The following is a 19621-nucleotide window of genomic DNA, read 5'->3' on the forward strand; positions in this document are numbered from 1 at the left end:
AAAATGTACTGTATTTTTCATTTCAAAAGATTATTAGAGAATTTTAAATCTTCAACGCATCGAATTTCGATTCGCCGCAATACAAAACGTCAGAAAGAACAGTGACAATACGTGGCGAATTTAAATAGGGAAGACCGGGGCGAAAATCAACAGTATATCCACATGCGTGAATTGTTTCCCTGAGCCATACCTTGAGTTAGATTATGAGTTAATCGTTTTTTATTCACTTACCCCATAGGCAATTGCTAACGCCACCCAACGGTTCAACATATACCACTGAGCAAAAACCCCCAAATAACTAATCATTTTAAGATGACTGGATGATCGCGGCATTTTGATTTAAAAGTAGTCATTTTCGCCCCGACTTTCCCTACAAGAAAATAATATATGGGTTTGTCTCCTTCTCTTCTTTTCATCATGATTTTTTCATGATTTATTTTTGTTCAGAACGCGTCACAACAAGTTCGCTAAATTTTGTTAATTTAAAGCAAAAAAAATTGTCTCCACCAAAGCCAAAGGATACAATAAATAAAAATCAACTTCCAATATACGAAGTGCCCCTCAATCCTCGCAGGAGGGAAATCTCCCCCTAGAAAAAGGGTGACAACGAGATCCAACTAAAAAAAATTATTTGAAAAATCGGCTCAATCGGCCGCGTAAAGCTTGTACGCAAATAGGCCTGAATAAAAAATATCTTTTAAATAAAAAAAATCATCCAATATATCCGTTTCTTTAAAAAAAAACTGAATTTTTGTACAAAAAAGTTCTATGATTGTTTCGTGCATAGTTTTAGTTTATATTAAACTTAAAAATTTCTTTAAAAAGGAAATAAAAATAAATACTATTGAGATTATGCTAATAAGTCATCTGATAATATTTTCTCTTGTCTTTTAACATTTCAACCATTGTTAGATAAAATGCGTACTGAAAAATGTACCTTTTAATTTTTACACAAAAATTTACATAAAATTGCGAAATTTAAAACGTCTCTTCCTTTCCATTTTCCTTGTTGGTTGGTCGAAAAAAAAAAACACTCTAGATATCAATTAACACTTTTTTTGCAAAACTCAACTCTATTCATCAACATAGTCTCCTTCAAGAGTCACACAATCAGTCCCACGCTTGTCTAACATTTCAATACCTTTCTTGTAGAACAATTTATCCTTTTCTACGATATAAGCGTTTGTTTCTGCGATGACTTCCTCGTTGGAGTAGAATCTTCTTCCTTGTAACGAATTTTTAGACCTGCAAACAGGTTTCAGTCGCTGGGAGTATCCGGTGAATATGGTGGACGTGGAAGCAATTCGAAGCCCAATTCACGGAATTTCAATGTCATTTTTAATGAACGTGTAAGCGCAGTAATGATGAATTCTCCATTCAAATTTAGAATGCCATTACTTAAGTAATAATTAAAAATGGCATTAATAATTCTCGTGAGAAACCTTTTTTGTTTTTCAAAATTTGTTAAATTTCTTATACACTTTGTACTTAACAAAATTTCTTTCTATTCTTTCTTAGGCGGCTTTTTGGGCGATATCGCACTGCCAAATATAAACTACGAAACGGAGTGGCAAAAGCAAAGACTGAATAAATCCTTCCAGCAGGAACTAGAAAAACTTAAACAAGAAGTTTATCACGAAGGTCTGCAAGTGGAGGAGGAAGGGTTGACTGATATTATCCGAAAGAAAACTAAACAGCTAACGCCAGATTTGATAAGCAATGGACATACAAACCTGAGCCAGCAAACCAGTAAAAAACTCAATGATCCCACAGTAGACGTTTCTGGATCGCAACCTATCGATCACAAATCGCTGAACATAAAAGCTCATCGCCACGAGGACAGCGATAATGCAATAATTGACAGTTACTACGGTCAATCACAATTCAAGGCAACTATCATAGACAATAATGACAACATCATACATCGAAATGATAACTCCAGCCGGAATGAACACAAAACGGAGCAGTCAACCCAACAAAATCGCTTATTACCAAAAAGTTCAATATCAAGTGGAAACGATAACAACGCTGACAAAGACAAGAAGAACGCTAAAACAGCGGCAGTTCGCAATATTGACCATAATCGCATTCAATCCGATACGAAAGATATCATTATTGATGACTCGAGTAATAACATAATAACAAACAATCATGCCAATAGGAAGATTGCTCTTACGGCACTTTCAACGCCTACGACAACGATGAAAACAATCCGTACGACTCAAGCTAACCGATTCAGTAATGCCGGAGGGAATGGCAGAACTTTAGAAGACGTGCAGGTGCTAAATGGGGATGGGAGCATAACTACGCACAAACGCCATCATCGGCGTCGCAGGCAGGGTAGTGGCCGTAAAAATACAGACACAAAGGAACTGCTATCGGATAAAATCCGTCGGAAACCAATAGATGCAAAATCAGATTCGTATAGAGCCAGGTTAGATAGGCTAAAAAGTGAACTAAGTACTCCCACCCTTTCAATAGATGATTCGAACATGAAACAATCAAAAAAGGAACATAAAAAGGGTGTCAGAGGTAAACAATCCTTAAGTAAAGTGAAATCCAGAAGCAAGACTTTGCATAAGAAAGCTTTACAAGAGCTCACATACCGTCATAAACAAACTGGCAAAAGTTACGAACAGGAGAGTAGAAACAAAAGCACATACGGAAAAATGTACACCATCAGACAGGAACATACCCGCATTCACGATGATATCATCATTGAAGACAAAAAACCAGACGTGGGAGCCATATCTGAAGCAGCATTAATGACGGATTCAAAAAGAAAAGCTGTTGGTCCGTCGCTCCTGATGACACATGATGCAACTAGCAAAAACGGGGAAAAGCAAATACATTCATCGCCACCTGTTGATGAAAAAAGGTATGTCGGTAAATATGAAGGCTAAATGATATCATTTATTGTGAATATGAAAGTCTATTCGCACTATGCCGGGACGATCGGGACATTTTTTTATCATCGGCGATGACTGAGCTGCCGGGATGTGCATGTATTGGAATGTCGGATCCGGCATTAAATCCATTTGGTTGCCACCGATATTCCTCGCCGATATTCGTTTTTCCCGGTGCCGACGTCTCGGATAGTCCCGGATGGTCCCGTCCCGGAATAGTGCGAATAGACTTTAACTCTATTGTAAAACACCAGCATACATTCTGTTTTCTTGTTATAGGAATGTACACATACTGTAGAGTACTTTGATATCATATCTATACTTCTATTAGTTAATCTATGTTAATCTATGAATTAGTATGTGCGTATAAAAAAACATTTTTCCTAGAGTGCCTTAAACCAGAATGACGACAGGAATGACAGCTTTGTTCCAAACCAGCAAACGACCTGTCACATACAATGTAGAACTAACAGTCACGTACCCAGAAGGGGGGGGGGGCGAGCGGCCCTGGCTCCTCCCGAAATCAAAAACAGATATATAATTATTTAGAAGATCTCAGACATATGTTACAGAAATAACAAGACAGTAAACGTAAAGAAATGTAATACAATAACAGTTTCAGTGAAAAAGTTTAAAGTGTCTCTTAAAACCATCCGTAAAAGGCACACCGAAAATTACGTACACAAGCAATCTATTATTTTATCTTTGGGCCCCACCCGAAACGAAATCCTGGGTACGGGCCTGAGAACTAACGAAACTGCCAACATTTCGCATTGAATGTTTTGAATCGTTGTCAACATTACAGATGAGATGTCGTCATTCAATTTTTCCCTATGTCTTGACTGACCGACAATTGTTGTAATTTTTGGCAATGAAAATGCCTTGCTCTTCACTATACGAGGCCGGGTGTCACTCAAAAGTTTCAAAAATAAAAGCGTATCCTTTTTCTGTCATAATTTTGAACAATATTCTAACTTCAATCGATTCGGATATATTTAACTTAAACATGTATGGCAATGTTTCAATATCTGTCGTTTCTGCTTCGATCGGTGCAGGGAGGATTTACGTCATGCAAGAACAATTATAGCTTCGTTGTGCATCGTATGAATCTTCGCATAAAACGGAATCTACAAATATATGCCATTTTACAATTTTCACTATAGTCGGCCAACGCCAACGAAACAGATAGGTTGTCTAGTGAGTGGATTACAAAACTGAGTTACATCCATTTGCTCGCTGAATATTCGCTTTTGTGCTGCGTGTAGATGTCATTTTCCGTCAGCTGCACGTGTTCGCTTGCGTATATTGAATACCGATCAGCTGTTGATTCTACAGTAACTAGCAGGCCGATTTGGAACTATCGGCGATACATTTTTCGGACGTAATTTGAATCGCTTGTATCTCGGAGTTGTTAATGGATTTGCCACATTTAACTTGATTCGATTTACTTCAATAATGTAGGAGAGGGTGTTCGGTTATCGACATCATTTTATTTTTGGCTTATAACTTTTGACTAAGTGTACATTATGTGGACATTTATATAGCAATTGAAAGCTAAAGTTCTTGGCTAACAAATTATCAAAGAAATAAATTGGTGCAGCAATTTTTTAATATAATCAGTAAAGTTAAAAAAAGGGTGCCGGAAACCGAATTCTGTGGAAATTTGAAAGTAATGAAAAAAAAATCTAGTTGCGAGTATTTTGATAGCAACTGGTGTTGAATCACAAAGTACATTGAATTAACTTAATAAAAATTCAATACATTCACCCTTTTGATTTATGTTTTTCAATTTATGGCACTATAAAATAAAAAGTCAGAAAAAACTTTTGTGTAGACATTCACACCATTGAAGTCTGTTTGCTTTGGAATTCGGTTAAAAAATAATGACAAAATAATAATGGAATGACGGTATCTGCTTTCTGCCAAAAGTTATGGTGTGGTGCCGGCAACCGAATACTCTCTCTCCTGCCCTTGAAAATGGATTAGTTTGTAGACGGGTCGTATGCATCGTGGAATTTTCATTTACGAGCAAATGGATTTAGTTCAAAAGCCCTTAGCTCCTATTATTGAACCCAACAATCATGTAACCTAATTAAATGATACAAAATTGATACAGTCTTATGAAGCCTAATTTTTGGCATTTAAAAAGGCTTGAAATTTGTCTCACCATCCGCTCGACGAGTAGATGACGGTTGAGGTGCAGTGCGGTGCTGTATACAGGTATGTCAAATACGTGTTTGTTTGTGTATTTGGGTGTTCACTGCACTGCAATTCACAGTTAATTTTTGTTCACCACTGAACGTTTGAAGTTGAAGAAAACGCTGTTGAAGAAAACGCTGTATTTACAGATTGCTTAGATTTTAAACGTAATTTTAAACGCTTCGAACTAGGTAATTTAACGATGGGTTTATATTATTCCTCGATGGAAATCAGACTAGATTCTAACTGCTAATGACTCATTCTCTTTGTCTACTTTCTCTTTCGATTATTACGGTACTCTTAGCAATCCATTCACCGAGAAAAAATACAAATCCATCTTCAAATCATTTAGTTAAGAACGTTTAAAATTACGGTAACTCTGAGCCTGATCGTCGAGATTTGACAAAGTTTTAAGATTATTGATTCTTACACTATTATTATTTTTTTACGGGTATGGCGAATTGATATCAAAAAGTAATGGATAAATGAAGTTTATCAAAAAGTAGATGTTGGTGTTAATTAGTTTGTAGATTTGGGGAACAATATTTTCCTATAATTTTGCATTATATGTATTATAAAGACTGTCCCAGAAAGTATGGACGCACTTTGATTTCGCTGTAAATATTTCACAAGTGTTAGATAATCAAATTTTATTCGATATACTGATAATATTAGACTACAACAACAGAATATTATTCTCAAAATTTGCTACTTAGCCATGGTAGACTAGCTGGCGCACCTTCTTGCGAACGTTCTTTATTAAATTCCGTACAGACTTCTTGGCGACAAGTTTTGACACTTTTTTCCAATCTTTTTAGAACTCTTGAATGGTTTCGGCTGCCGAGACATGTTTCCTAAGATGTGCCTTCGTTAATGCCCATAAATCCTCGAAGTTGTGGGCAATTTGGTGGATTCATGTCTTTTGGAACGAAAGTGACATTTTTGGTAGTTTTCTTACCAAATTTTTCGACTTCAATCGATGTCTCGGACTGGTTTAACACTTGCCCTTCTCGCACCGTATAATATTGTGGTCCCGGCAAGGATTTGTAATCGAGTTTCACGTAGGTTTCGTCGTCCATGATTATGCAGTTCAAATTTCCAGCAAGACTCGTATTGTACAGCTTTCGAACCCTCGGCCTGATCGATGCTTCTTGTTTCGGACTACGTTTTGGTTGTTTCTGCTTCTTATAGGTTCGAAGATTCAAACGTTCTTTAGCACGTTTTCGGTTTATCTTCAAGGGTGTTATCCTCTCCGAGCTTTCTCATTGCATTTCGCACGGCTTTTTCACTTACTCCTTCCATTTTTGCTATCCTTCTCAGTGACAGTCCGCGTTCTGTGCACCATTTGTACACAATTTTTCGACGTTGTTCTGCTGAAAGTCCACGCATTTCGAAACAAACTAATGAAAACGAATAAACAACTGCACAAGTGGTTGAAGATGAGTGTAAACAACAGGACGCCATAAAAATTTACAGATTTTAAACCATTGCGAAATGGCAGCGATTTTTGGTTGCGTCCATACTTTCTGGCACAGTCTTTATACACAATTATAGGAATTTAATTGAATAGTTCTCAATTTCAATGTTGTTTTTTTTTATTCAATAGTATAATATATATTTTTAGGCACACTGCTTAAGCTCTAAGATGCCAAGGGTATTTCCTAATCTTAATTAACGACTAACTTAAAACTAGAATAGTATCATTAGATTATGTCGTCTAGAATTTTTGGAAAAAGCTTTTAGCTGGCGTTCGGCAGTGGTCGGTGAATTGAATATTGCATGACTTCCAGTTGGTGCTATCTATGGCCGCTTCCTTTCAGTTCGTGTGGGTCCGCGGGAAACACCCCCAGGCTACGAAGGCCCGGCGGGTGGCCCGCATGCTGGTCATCGACTGGAGCGTAGGACCGTAGGCGGTGATGGTGATGTTACGAAGAGATGAAAAAATAAAAAAGTAAATATTGTGGAAACCGAGGTAAATAGGGGGTATGGAAACAAAATGTCTGAAAACTACACCCAAGTAGCAATTCGCAACTAGTTCTGATACGACAAAGTCCAAACTATGTTGCAACAAGAGCACGAATATGTGTTTTATGTTATACTGGTTAAAACATGGTGACAGCAATGTTTCATCACAACATAACTAGTTACGAAATAGTTATTTGGGTTTCCAATCATAACATCTTTGTGTCATATTGAATTAAATATAATTTATAAGCTATCGTTACTTAATCCAAACATATTTTTAATCACAACAATGCTTCTAGCCACTAGTTGAAAATAAGTTTATTTGACTTCAATAGTAGCAACCCATAACTAGTTTTGATATCACTTAACCCAACTGTATTGCAACAAGAGCACGAACATGTTTTTGATGATATACTGGTTGAAACAAGGTGACAGCAGTGTTTCTTTATAACGTAAACATTAAGCTAACTATCATGTGTAAGTTATCGTTACTTGATTCTAACATATCTTTAATCACAGCTATGTTTTTAGCTACTAGTTGAAAAAAGGCTTATTATCCGTTGCGAAACCATTATAAATACGTTAACGTATATGTGAATCGTTACTGTGAATTGATATAGCAATAACATAGATATTATAAGATTATAACATTTAATTTCTTCATTGATTCAGATAGTTATCGATAGGTTTTCCCAACGTTATGATAACTAAAATGCAAACAAAACAACCTTTGGTGGCTTGAATATGGCGAACACAATATGGAGTCTCATGAAGTGTATGAAACGTAAATAAAACCAGGATATTACTTTTTTCAAAACTACTTTTTGCCGAAAATAGTGAAAGGTAGAATAGTCATTTTTGTTCTATTCACTGTCATAAACACGAAGAAAATAATATAGGGATTGAACATCGATTGTGATAATATTATAGTTCTCATGATATATGAATTTAAAATGATAAGAAATCACTCTACTTGGAATAATTTTGAGCATTCTGAACATAGAGTTATTTTGTTGTTTATTTTTATATCTTTATAAACAGATTTTGATTGAAGGCGCATAAAAAACAGTTAAGTAAAATTGAATTCCGCTCGACAGTTTTTGGATCGTTGTGAAATTTGTACCTTGTATCAAGTTTGTGATATAAAGTACTCTTCTGCTTTTTTATTGATGATAGAAAAGTATTCCGGATTCATTCAATGTCGATGGTGACTAAGTTTCAACTAGTTTACTTGGAAACAAGTTATTTTCAAGTTATGAAAAGATAAGTTATTTCAGTATGGCACTACAACGTAACGACAACATATTTTTGGCCGACTTAACAACTAGTAGAAACTGCGCTTTTTGAGTCATGCAAGTGGTTAGAAGTTAGTAACAATCACTCAAATATCTGGTTGCAAACTAGTCACAAACAAGCTAGCGTAACAAAAATTGTTACTTGGGCAGAGATCTAATTAGTTGCCATCGAGATGGTGAAGAGACGGGGGAAGGGAGAACGAAAAGTTAGTGACAAAAAAAGATCTTGTTAGTTCCAATGAAGATGGTGGACACCCGAGTAGCAATCCGCAACTAGTTATCATGCGACTAAGTCCAAACTATGTTGCAACAAAAGCACGAATATGTTTTTTATGTTATACTGGTTGAAACAAGGTGACATCAATGTTTCTTCATAACACAACTAGTTACAAAATAGTTATTTAGGTTCCAAATCACCACATATTTTTGTCATATTGAATTAATTATAATTTATAAGCTATCGTTACTTAATCCAAACATATCTTTAATAACAACTATGCTTCTAGCTACTAGTTGAAAATAAGTTTATTTGACTCCAATATTAGCAACCCGTAACTAGTTCTGATACCACTTAGCCCAACTATGTTGCAACAAGAGCACGAACATGTTTTTTATGTTATGTTGGTTAAAACAAGGTGACGGCAGTGTTTCTTTATAACATAAACATTAAACTAGCTATCATTTGTAAATTATCGTTACTTGATTCTAACATATCTTTAATCACAGCTATAGTTTTAGCTACTAGTTGAAAAAAGGTTGCGAAACCATTACAAATACGTAGGCGTATATGTAAATCGTTACGGTTAATTGATGTAGCAATAACTTAGATATTATAAGATTATAACATACAATTTCTGCATTGATTCAGATAGTTATCGGTAGGTTTTCCCAACGTTATGATAACGAAAATGTAACCAAAAAACTTTTATTGGCTTGAATATGGCGAACACAATATGGGGTCTCAAGAAGTGTATGAAACGTAAATAAAACCAGGATATTACTTTTTTCAAAACTACTTTTTTTTTTGAAAGGCAGAATAGTCATTTTTGTTCTATGCACTGTCATAAACACGAAGAAAATAATATAGGGATTTAACATCGCTTGTGATAATATTATAATTCTCATGATATATGAATTTAAAATGATGAGAAATCACTCTACTTGGAACAATTTTGAGCATTCTGAACATAGGGTTATTTTGTTGTTTATTTTTTATATCTTTATAAACAGATTTTGATTGACGGCGCATAAAAAACAGTTTAGTAAAATTGAATTCCGCTCGACAGTTTTATAATCGTTGTGAAATTTGTACCTTGTATTAAATTTTTAATTTCAAGTACTATATATACTATACTGTCTTTTTATTGTTGATAGAAAAATATGATGGATTCATTAAATGTTTATAATGTCGATGGCAACAAAGTTTTAACTAGTTTACTTGAAAATAAGTTATATTCAAGTTATGGAAAATAAGTTATTTCAATATGGCATTACAACGTTACGACAACTTATTTTTAACCGACATAGAAACTAGTAGAAACTGCGCTTTTTGAGTCACGCTAGTGGTTAGATGTTAGTAACAAAAACTCAAATTTCTGGTTGCAAACTAGTCACAAATAAGCTAGCATACCAAAAATTGTTACTTGGGCAGGGACGGTGATCGAGAGAATCGGGCGGATGTTAGTGTCGAACCTGTAGGTGGAGATTATACTTTCTGAGCGAGGTATAACAGATTACACTTGGATATTAATGTGTTTGAGGTACTGATATATAAGAAGCATATAAGAGATATCCCGACTAGCCAACACATGTCGGACCGGAACTTCAGGTGGTCTACCTCGGGCCCTTAGGGAGTCCTTTAATAAAGACCTGGCGTCACGATACTCCGTACACGTCCATACGACATGCTCGATGTCCTGATAACCGTCACCACAAGCGCAGAGACCGCTCTCCACGATTCCAATACGCCGGAGATGCGCGTTGAATGTGTAATGGTTTGACATGAGCCGAGACATCACACGAATGAAGTCACGACTCACGTTCATCCCCCTGAACCAAGGTTTCGTCGATACCCTAGGGATAATGGAATACAGCCATCGTCCCAGTTCGTCATTGCTCCATGAAGTTTGCCAACTTTCGAGAGTTTTCAATTTCAATGTTGTGTAGTTTTCTAAAGAAATAAAACAAAATACATACGTTCTAGGAAGTAGATCCACAGATAAAGCAGAAAGCCGTAGATACGCATTAGCGTTGGAAATTTTCATATAGACTTATGGGAAACACCAATCGGTTGTGGACTTTACGTACGAGCATTATTCAACGTTACTCAATAACGTGCCTAAAATGTAGCAAACAAATCACTGATATATATATATATATATATATATATATATATATATATATATATATATATATATATATATATATATATATATATATATATATATATATATATATATATATATATATATATATATACACTGAAGTCTTTTTTTATGCGAATTTACGTACCGCATAAAAAAAAACCGCATAACTCTGAAAATTCGCATAAAAAAAAACCGCATAACTCTGAAAATTCGCATAAAAAAAACCGCATAACTCTGAAACTTCGCATAAAAAAAGACCGCAGAAGGGCAAACCGCATAACTCTGAAAATTCGCATAAAAAAAGTCGCGTAAAAAAAACCGCATAAAAAAAGACCGCATAAAAAAAGACCTCAGTGTATATATATATATATATATATATATATATATATATATATATATATATATATATATATATATATATATATATATATATATATATATATATATATATATATATATATATATATATATATATATATATATATATATATATATATATATATATATATATATATATATATATATATATATATATATATATATATATATATATATATATATATATATATATATATATATATATGTGTGTGTGTGTGTATCTGCGTTTGAATTTTCTACTGTGTGATCCTTGATAATAAGATTTTTATCATACGTTGGACTTCAATGTTTTGCTCTGTTCCAAATTATTGAATTGTTCGATTCAAGAAGGGGGCATAGGGAAACCGTTAAAAGGAGAGATTCAAAGATTATAGTGATGAATTTCTAATTTCAATAAATATAATAACTCGGAGTAATCATCGCGACCGTTAGACTCAGTTTGTCAAAAAAATCGGGAAATGGCAGTATGTATGCGGAACGTGATCTTTTGTTTCAACAGACTTCGCAGCCGACTCTTTAGTGCACAGGAATGTTGCATGCCCAGTCCCAAGTCATTTGAATCTTAGATTCCTAAAAACTAAGATTCTAATGTAAACTTCAATTTCAAAAGTTTGTGAAATGTGAAACGGGGCGAATTTCATGAAACCAGTCTTGTTAGTTGATGACGACACAAACTGAATTCGGCAATACTGGACCCAGAATTCCGGTTTCGGAAACACCAAAACTAGGGGTCAAAAATTTAAAGTGGATCTCTAGTTAATTTCTCGCAATCCCGCCATCTCTGAGATCGATTTTCACAAATTTAGATTCAAATGAGAGATGTTATAAACCCATCCAATTTTCGGTTCCGGTAACACTGGATTATTAAGGCAAATAGAATATTTCAAACAGTCATACGAAATGATGAGCAAATCTACTAAATTGGGCTTAGAGTTATTTCGATTTGTAGGCCTAGTTAGTTAATGTTCATACGAATTTCGGTCATACCAAATCTCAATTTACAATTACTCATGATTCTGAAACAGTGTTCAAAATCTCCGGAATGGAACTTATTTTGATATCTCAGAAACCAGAAGTCGAATGCGCGAAAAAATGGATGAAACCATCTCTGCCATTTAAGCAAAACTTAAATCAATAAAAAAAATGCATTACTTTTTAAACAAATTTATTTTAGCATGTTGTATATTATAATACCATAACAATAACCTAATTTTTATTTTCAGAAAAGACCACCATCATCGAGTGACACGTGCAGCCACAGCGAAGAAAGAGCGAATATGGGACTTTGGTGTCATCCCGTATGAGATCGATGGCAATTTTAGCGGTTTGCACAAAGCTCTCTTCAAACAGGCGATGCGTCACTGGGAGAATAATACATGCATTAAATTTGTCGAGCGTAATCCGATCGAGCATCCTAACTATATTGTCTTCACGGAACGGCAATGCGGGTAAGTTTGTAGGTTGAACCAATAGCGGCAGGACGAAACAATATTTGTTGACAAGGTTTGAATCCACATCCGATGATTGATGCTGCCATTTCGATGTACCATTCCAGCTGTTGTTCGTTCGTCGGAAAACGTGGCAATGGACCACAGGCCATCTCGATTGGTAAAAACTGTGACAAGTTTGGTATCGTTGTGCATGAATTAGGGCACGTAGTTGGATTTTGGCATGAGCACACTAGACCGGATCGTGAGAATCATGTGGTAATTGAGAAGAACAACATAATGGTAGGCCAAGAATACAATTTTAACAAGTTAACGGAAGATGAAGTAAATTCTCTGGGTCTACCATATGACTATGATTCGATTATGCACTACGCGCGGAATACTTTCTCCAAAGGAACCTATCTGGACACTATATTCCCAATTGAAATGCCGGGACGGAAAAGACCCGAAATCGGACAACGATTGCGACTCAGCGAGGGAGACATCGCGCAAGCAAACATGCTTTACAAATGTGCCAGTTTGTGTTTATCAGCGAGCAACAATCACTTGTGAGCAAATCATTGCTAACAAAATTACTTGTCCCATTTCAGAATGCGGTCGCACATTTCAGGATAACTCTGCTTCCTTCACCTCGCCTAGTTACTATTCCATCGTGGCACCGAGCGATCCGGAGCGGTGTGAATGGCGGATAACTGCCACTCACGGGGAGAGAATTGTGCTCAACATAACTGACCTGGTAACGATTTGCAGAAATATTCATTCGATTTTTTTATACTGGATAATGTAGAAGCAATCTTTATTGCACTATGATGCTTTTATAAACACTACTGGCATACACTGCTGTGATATCATGGTCGTGTACACAATAACAATTATTAAACCGTTTGCTAAACTAACAAAATGAAAAACCGAATAACATTTAAATTCATTTCGATCTCTTGAAGTTTCGTCTTCGGCCTTAAGCATTAATGAGCCAAAAGCGAAAAGTGAAGAAATCAAAACGAAATCAATCATATGTGTAACACAAATCAAAAAAAAATCCCTAAATGTTTTTTTTTAAATTCAATTAAAATTACTATTCCGTTGCAGTTAACTTTTTTTTTTGGAAAAGCGATGTAAAGGATCGCATTTATATGTATCTAAGACCTTCGACTCATCTAATTGTAAGTTATTTCTTACTAAATTTCCAAATTAGTCTCAGAGCGAACAATCACACACGAGGATATTCCGACGTCATCTCGATGTTCGTTGGTCCCGGTGTGTCGCTCTTGTGGACGTACCAGAAAGACGGAGAAACAATCATACGTGTCGATATTCCGGTGAGATTGTAAAGATCAATCGGTCCACGTGTGCCATCTGTCGTAGGAAGATGACGAGACTGCCACGAGGTTCAGCTACGGTTTGACATTCCCACCATTTAAATCCCTAACCAACTCAACATAAATATGAATAAACTCCCATCTATCATGTGAATCATCCGTTATTTTATATATATAATTAGAATCAGTCCCTTCTGGGTTTTTCGGTCCGCTCAGAAAATATTGTATTCCTCCTGTGAGATAGTCCGCCCTGAGACGAATTTGGAAATTAAGTAAGAAATAACTTACAATTGGCGCCCAACTGAAAAATAAAACATTATATAGAAAAGTTTTCCAATTTATCAAATCGGAACACTTTTCCCCGAGCTCCAGGAGGATTCGTAATTAGCTATTCTAATTCCAATTTTAAACTAAAATCATTTACAGTATCAGTGAATTACATGTCAAAACAGTATATTAATTTTCAGATCTTTATATGGCTTGTGTTTTGCATGGCTACGTGGTAAGCAATAGCGTGATTTTTTGCTATTTTCTTTCAACATTAGATAGTAGATATATTAGGTTAAAAAAATGAGTAACAATGATAGGTGTTTTACACAAACAGGAGATATGATTCTAGGGTGGTATCATGACATGCGTATCGATCATTTATTAGAAGATGAACTATTGTTTGAATTATCAATGCGTACAATAATTATACGCGATGATCCTTCATTTTCCCGCCGACGTCGGAGCCTAAGGGAACATTTTAAAATTGAAAAAGAGGATAAAAGATTTATCAATCCTCAACTAGACATTGATTTGGCGGAAGAGACTGTAAATTGTGAGAAGAAATATAGGGAACTACAGGAACTAAGTAAGAAAGGCGACAAAGTAACCAAAGCGAAGTGCAAATCCAGACTATTACACTTAATACACAAAATCTATCAGCTTCTAAACCATTTCACTGATACAAAATGTGTAGAAGTATTGGAAAATCTGCTCTCTAAATCCATTTCTATACTTATCGATAATTATTATAAATCTCCTTTAGCAAATCCACGGGAGAACCAAGAATCTGTAGAAGAAAATGATCTCAATAACCTTTTCACAGAAACTGATGATAGGCAAGCGTCACCCAATAACCAATCAGTTCCAAGTTCAAATCTTAGCGTCGAGGATAGAGAGTGGATTCGAGCCTTACAGGCCAGAGTTGACGAGCTGGAAAGACTAAATTTGGAGAGAGTTAGCTTCCAAGACATGAATACTCAAACCCTTCCATACCCAAATAATCCTACAATTACAAATACCCAACTACCACCACAATTTGTTTACAACCCAAATCTAAATCATAATAGCTCTTCACAATATCCATCATCTTCAAACCCAAATAAGAATCCTGCATCTCACCAAAATAACCCGGTATCAACGGTTCATTTCCATGCTGCTACGACCACTAACAAGCAACTCCAACCAAACGCAACGATCAGTAATACAAACCCTACTCTTAATTTCAATACAGTACCATATTCTGCACAGTGGAATATTCATGGAAATTCGCCCTTTAACCCGGTAACATTCAAAACAGTGGGCCCCGAAGATCAGTGCTCGTGGTATCCGTCGTCAGGACTGTCTCAACAGCAACCGAACCCAATACTCCACTCAGTTCAAACTCCGCTCCACCAGAATCTACAGGGCAATCAGTCGCGAAGAACGCTGCCAGTTTCTAAATGGTCGATTACCAAATATGACGGGGAAGATCAAGGGCTAAAATTGAACGAGTTTCTTGAAATTATTCAGGCTCTTTCGTTAGCTGAACATATTTCGGAGATTGAACTGTTCGAGTCGGCCGTTCACCTCTTTACGGGGGCCGCTCTTAAGTGGTATATGACGATGCGAACCACAGGGCGTTTGCTAAATTGGCAACACTTGGTTCTAGAACTCAAACGAACATTCATGCATCCAGATCTTGATGCACTAATTAAAATGAAGATCTATCAGAGACGTCAGCAAAAAAATGAATCATTTCACGAGTTCTACTTTGAAATGGAAAGACTTTTTCGTACTATGAGCCTACAGCTGCCCGAGTACGAAAAAGTACAAGTACTCGTACAAAACATGAGAATTGATTATAAAAAACAACTTAATTTCATTCCAATAACTGATTTACTCACTTTAGTCTCAGCAGGACAGAAAATTGATGCACTCAATTTCTCTGCATACAACAAAGTGTTTGGTGCGGAAAAATCAGTACAAGTTGTAAATAATTTAGAAGACCAGAAAAGCAAAAAAAGCACAAAAAAACGGTCTAACTCGTCGGACGACTTAAAGGACAATATTCCAAGCATGCATCAAAATTCAAAACCCAACCTTCTTAACAAACCCAATCAAAAAAATCAAGGTCCCCCAACAATTATGCCTAAACACAATCCCCCAGCTTCAACCTTAGAAGAACTAATAGATACCCATCGTCCTTTACCAAATAATCATTGCTATAATTGTGGAAAATACGGCCACAGAATAAACAACTGCCGATTGCCGAGAGGAGTTCTTTGTGAAAGGTGTGGGTTTAGAGGGTACCCCACCAACAATTGCCCCTTTTGCATAAAAAACTCACAACCAGCGAGCGAAAACCGCCGCTCGCTGAATACTCACAACTAACCGCGTGCGATCCTTTCGAATGTAACCAAACTTTTTTCGAATTAGCTCCAGAAACTATTTATAGTCAAGAACCGACCATCTATTCCATATCATATCCTATTGCTGGTGACAACAGGCCATATATTTCAGTTCAAGTATATGGTATGGAAATTTCGGCCTTATTGGATAGTGGTAGTAACCTAACTCTGATAAACGCTTCCGTGTTCAATAAACTGAAATCAAAGAAATTGTTTCCCTTGAAAAAACCAATTGTGTTGCGCGCTGCCAATGGTGAAAAACTGAGTATCTCTGGGCAAATATACTTACCATTCGTATTCAATAATGAACTCAAAATTGTTCCAACTCTATTAGTGCCAAATTTAAAAATTAATTGTGTGTGTGGGATGGACTTTTGGGAAAAATTTCATATTCAACCTAAGATACATGAATGTTGTTTTCTTAACACAATTTCCGATCAAATCGACGACCACCAGGCTCCATCCGCTATTCTTTCGGCTGAAGAAGAACGCCAAATCACAAACATTAAAAAACTTTTTCAATCCGCAGACAAAGGGCTATTATCCGCCACCCCTCTCGCGGAACATAAAATAGAAATACAAGACGAATGGAAGAATAAACCACCCATACGTCAATTCCCATACGTAATGTCCCCTAAAACCCAAAGTATGGTTGCAGAGGAATTACAACGCCTGTTAGATGCAGGGATCATTGAACGTAGCAATTCTGACTGGTCTCTGAATTGTGTACCTGTAATAAAACCGAATAAAGTTCGTTTATGTCTGGACGCGCGAAAAATTAATGAGCGCACCGTGCGTGATGCTTATCCCTTGCCACACCCCCATCGCATTTTAAGCCAATTGCCGAAGGCAAATTATCTATCGACAATCGACTTATCAGAGGCCTTTCTGCAGGTTCCGTTAGATCGTGCTTCAAGAAAATACACGGCGTTCAGTGTTCAAGGCAAGGGGTTGTTCCAATACACACGGATGCCCTTTGGCTTGGTCAACAGTCCTGCGACATTGGCAAGGCTGATGGACAAGGTGCTGGGTCACGGTGTATTGGAACCGTATGTCTTCGTATACCTTGACGACATAGTCATAGTTACGGAGACATTCGAGCATCACGTACGTCTTCTTCGGGAGATAGCTCGTCGCTTGAAGGAAGCCAACCTATGCATTAACATAGAAAAATCGAAGTTCGTAGTCAGCGAGGTTCCATTCCTTGGATATCTTCTTTATACTAAAGGTTTACGCACTAACCCAGACAAGATAAGGCCTATAGTGGAGTACGAAAGGCCGACCACAATCACCAAGCTAAGAAGATTCCTAGGAATGGCAAACTACTACAGACGCTTCATTCCAGATTTTAGTAGAATAAGTGCCCCTCTTACGGAATTACTAAAATCTAAATCAAAAATTATTCCATGGGCCGACGAAGCCGAGAAGGCGTTTTGCACCCTTAAAGAACGCCTTATATCAACACCAATATTAGGGTGCCCCGATTTTAATAAAGAATTTATTATCCAAACCGATGCCAGTGACGTAGCTGTAGCAGGGGTTCTAACACAGTTTCAGGATGATGGAGAAAAAGTTATTTCATATTATTCGCATAAGCTCACTACGCCTCAGCGAAACTACCACGCTGCTGAAAAGGAAGCACTTGCTGCCTTGTTAGCCATAGACGCATTTCGTGGGTATGTGGAAGGTTACCATTTCACGTTAGTGACGGATTCATCCGCTCTAACACACATCCTGAACACTAAGTGGAAAGTGGGTTCTCGATGCAGCCGTTGGAGTTTAGACCTCCAGCAATTCAATATGACAGTGATTCACAGAAAGGGAAAAGAAAATGTTGTCCCAGATGCTCTGTCACGAAGCGTTATGGTAACTTCAAATTTAAAATACAGTGAATCTTGGTATACATCAATGATACAGAAGGTGAAACAACGGCCGGATGATTTCATTGATTTTAAGGTGGAAGGGGAACGCTTGTATAAATTCGTACATTCTAAAAATGACCTCCATGACAGTCGGTATGAATGGAAGATAATTCCACGCGCTGACGAAATTCAAAACATAATTACCCAAACTCACGAGAAGAGTTTTCATTCAGGGTGCAACCGAACTTTGTCCCGCATCCAGAAAAGATACTACTGGCCTAGGATGGCGGTCCATATCCGTTCATATATTAAAGATTGTCAGACCTGCAAAGAAATAAAAGCCCCATATATTTCAACTACCCCGGAAATGGGAAAAATGCGCTGCGCTAACACCCCGTGGCAAATTATCTCCGTCGACTTTATTGGACCACTCCCTCGCAGCAGGAAAGGAAATCAACACCTGCTGGTAGTGGCGGACTATTTCTCAAAGTGGGTACTAATCCAACCTGTGAAGAAACTTGATAGTTCTGTTATGTGTTCAATACTGCGGAACCAATGGTTCTACCGAAATTCAGTACCCGAAATAATTATTTCGGATAACGGTAGCACCTTCACTTCAAAAGAATTCAAAACCTTAATCAATCACTTTGGTATCAAACATTGGCTAAATTCAAGATACCACTCCCAGGCAAACCCAGTCGAACGGGTAAACCGTACCATAAACACGGCTATTCGGTCTTACGTGCGAGATGATCAACGCACCTGGGATGCCAAAATACCCGAAATTGAGCTCACGATCAATACCAGCATACATTCCACAACCGGTTTTACGCCATATTACATAATACATGGTCAGGAACTTTCAGAAGTAGGCACAGACCACCAACTCTTACGACATGACAAACTCCTTTCGCAAGAGGAAAAACAAGATCGACGTAAACAAATGTTCTCCAAAATACACGGCAGGGTTCAACAAAATCTAGCGAAGTCATTCGAAAATAGGTGAAATCGCTACAATTTGAGGCACCGCCAATTCGCTAAAGCATTCGTAGTTGGCCAACTTGTTTATCGAAAAAACATGAAAACTTCCAATGCCGGAGAGCACTACAATGCTAAATATGGCAAACAATATCTTCCATGTAAAATCATAGCTAAAATCGGTTCATCATCCTATGAATTAGAGGATTTGACCGGTAAAAATATTGGGATTTGGCCTGCGGTGCATC

General features: G+C 36.8%; 1 protein-coding gene across 9 annotated transcripts in view; it reads left to right on the top strand.

Moving 5' to 3' along the window:
* LOC131440477 (protein tolkin-like) overlaps nucleotides 1-19621 on the top strand; it is a 79772-nt gene that overhangs the window by 42913 nt on the left and 17238 nt on the right. For all 9 annotated transcript variants that reach the window (XM_058611782.1, XM_058611784.1, XM_058611787.1 and 6 more), the window contains exons 3-6: nucleotides 1519-2878; nucleotides 12333-12557; nucleotides 12665-13074; nucleotides 13148-13293. In XM_058611782.1, coding sequence (XP_058467765.1) covers nucleotides 1519-2878; nucleotides 12333-12557; nucleotides 12665-13074; nucleotides 13148-13293 — 2141 coding nt within the window. The remainder of the gene's footprint in view (nucleotides 1-1518; nucleotides 2879-12332; nucleotides 12558-12664; nucleotides 13075-13147; nucleotides 13294-19621) is intronic.

The sequence above is a fragment of the Malaya genurostris genome, chromosome 1 (assembly GCF_030247185.1).
Source record: "Malaya genurostris strain Urasoe2022 chromosome 1, Malgen_1.1, whole genome shotgun sequence".
In the NCBI taxonomy this organism is placed as follows: domain Eukaryota; kingdom Metazoa; phylum Arthropoda; class Insecta; order Diptera; family Culicidae; genus Malaya; species Malaya genurostris.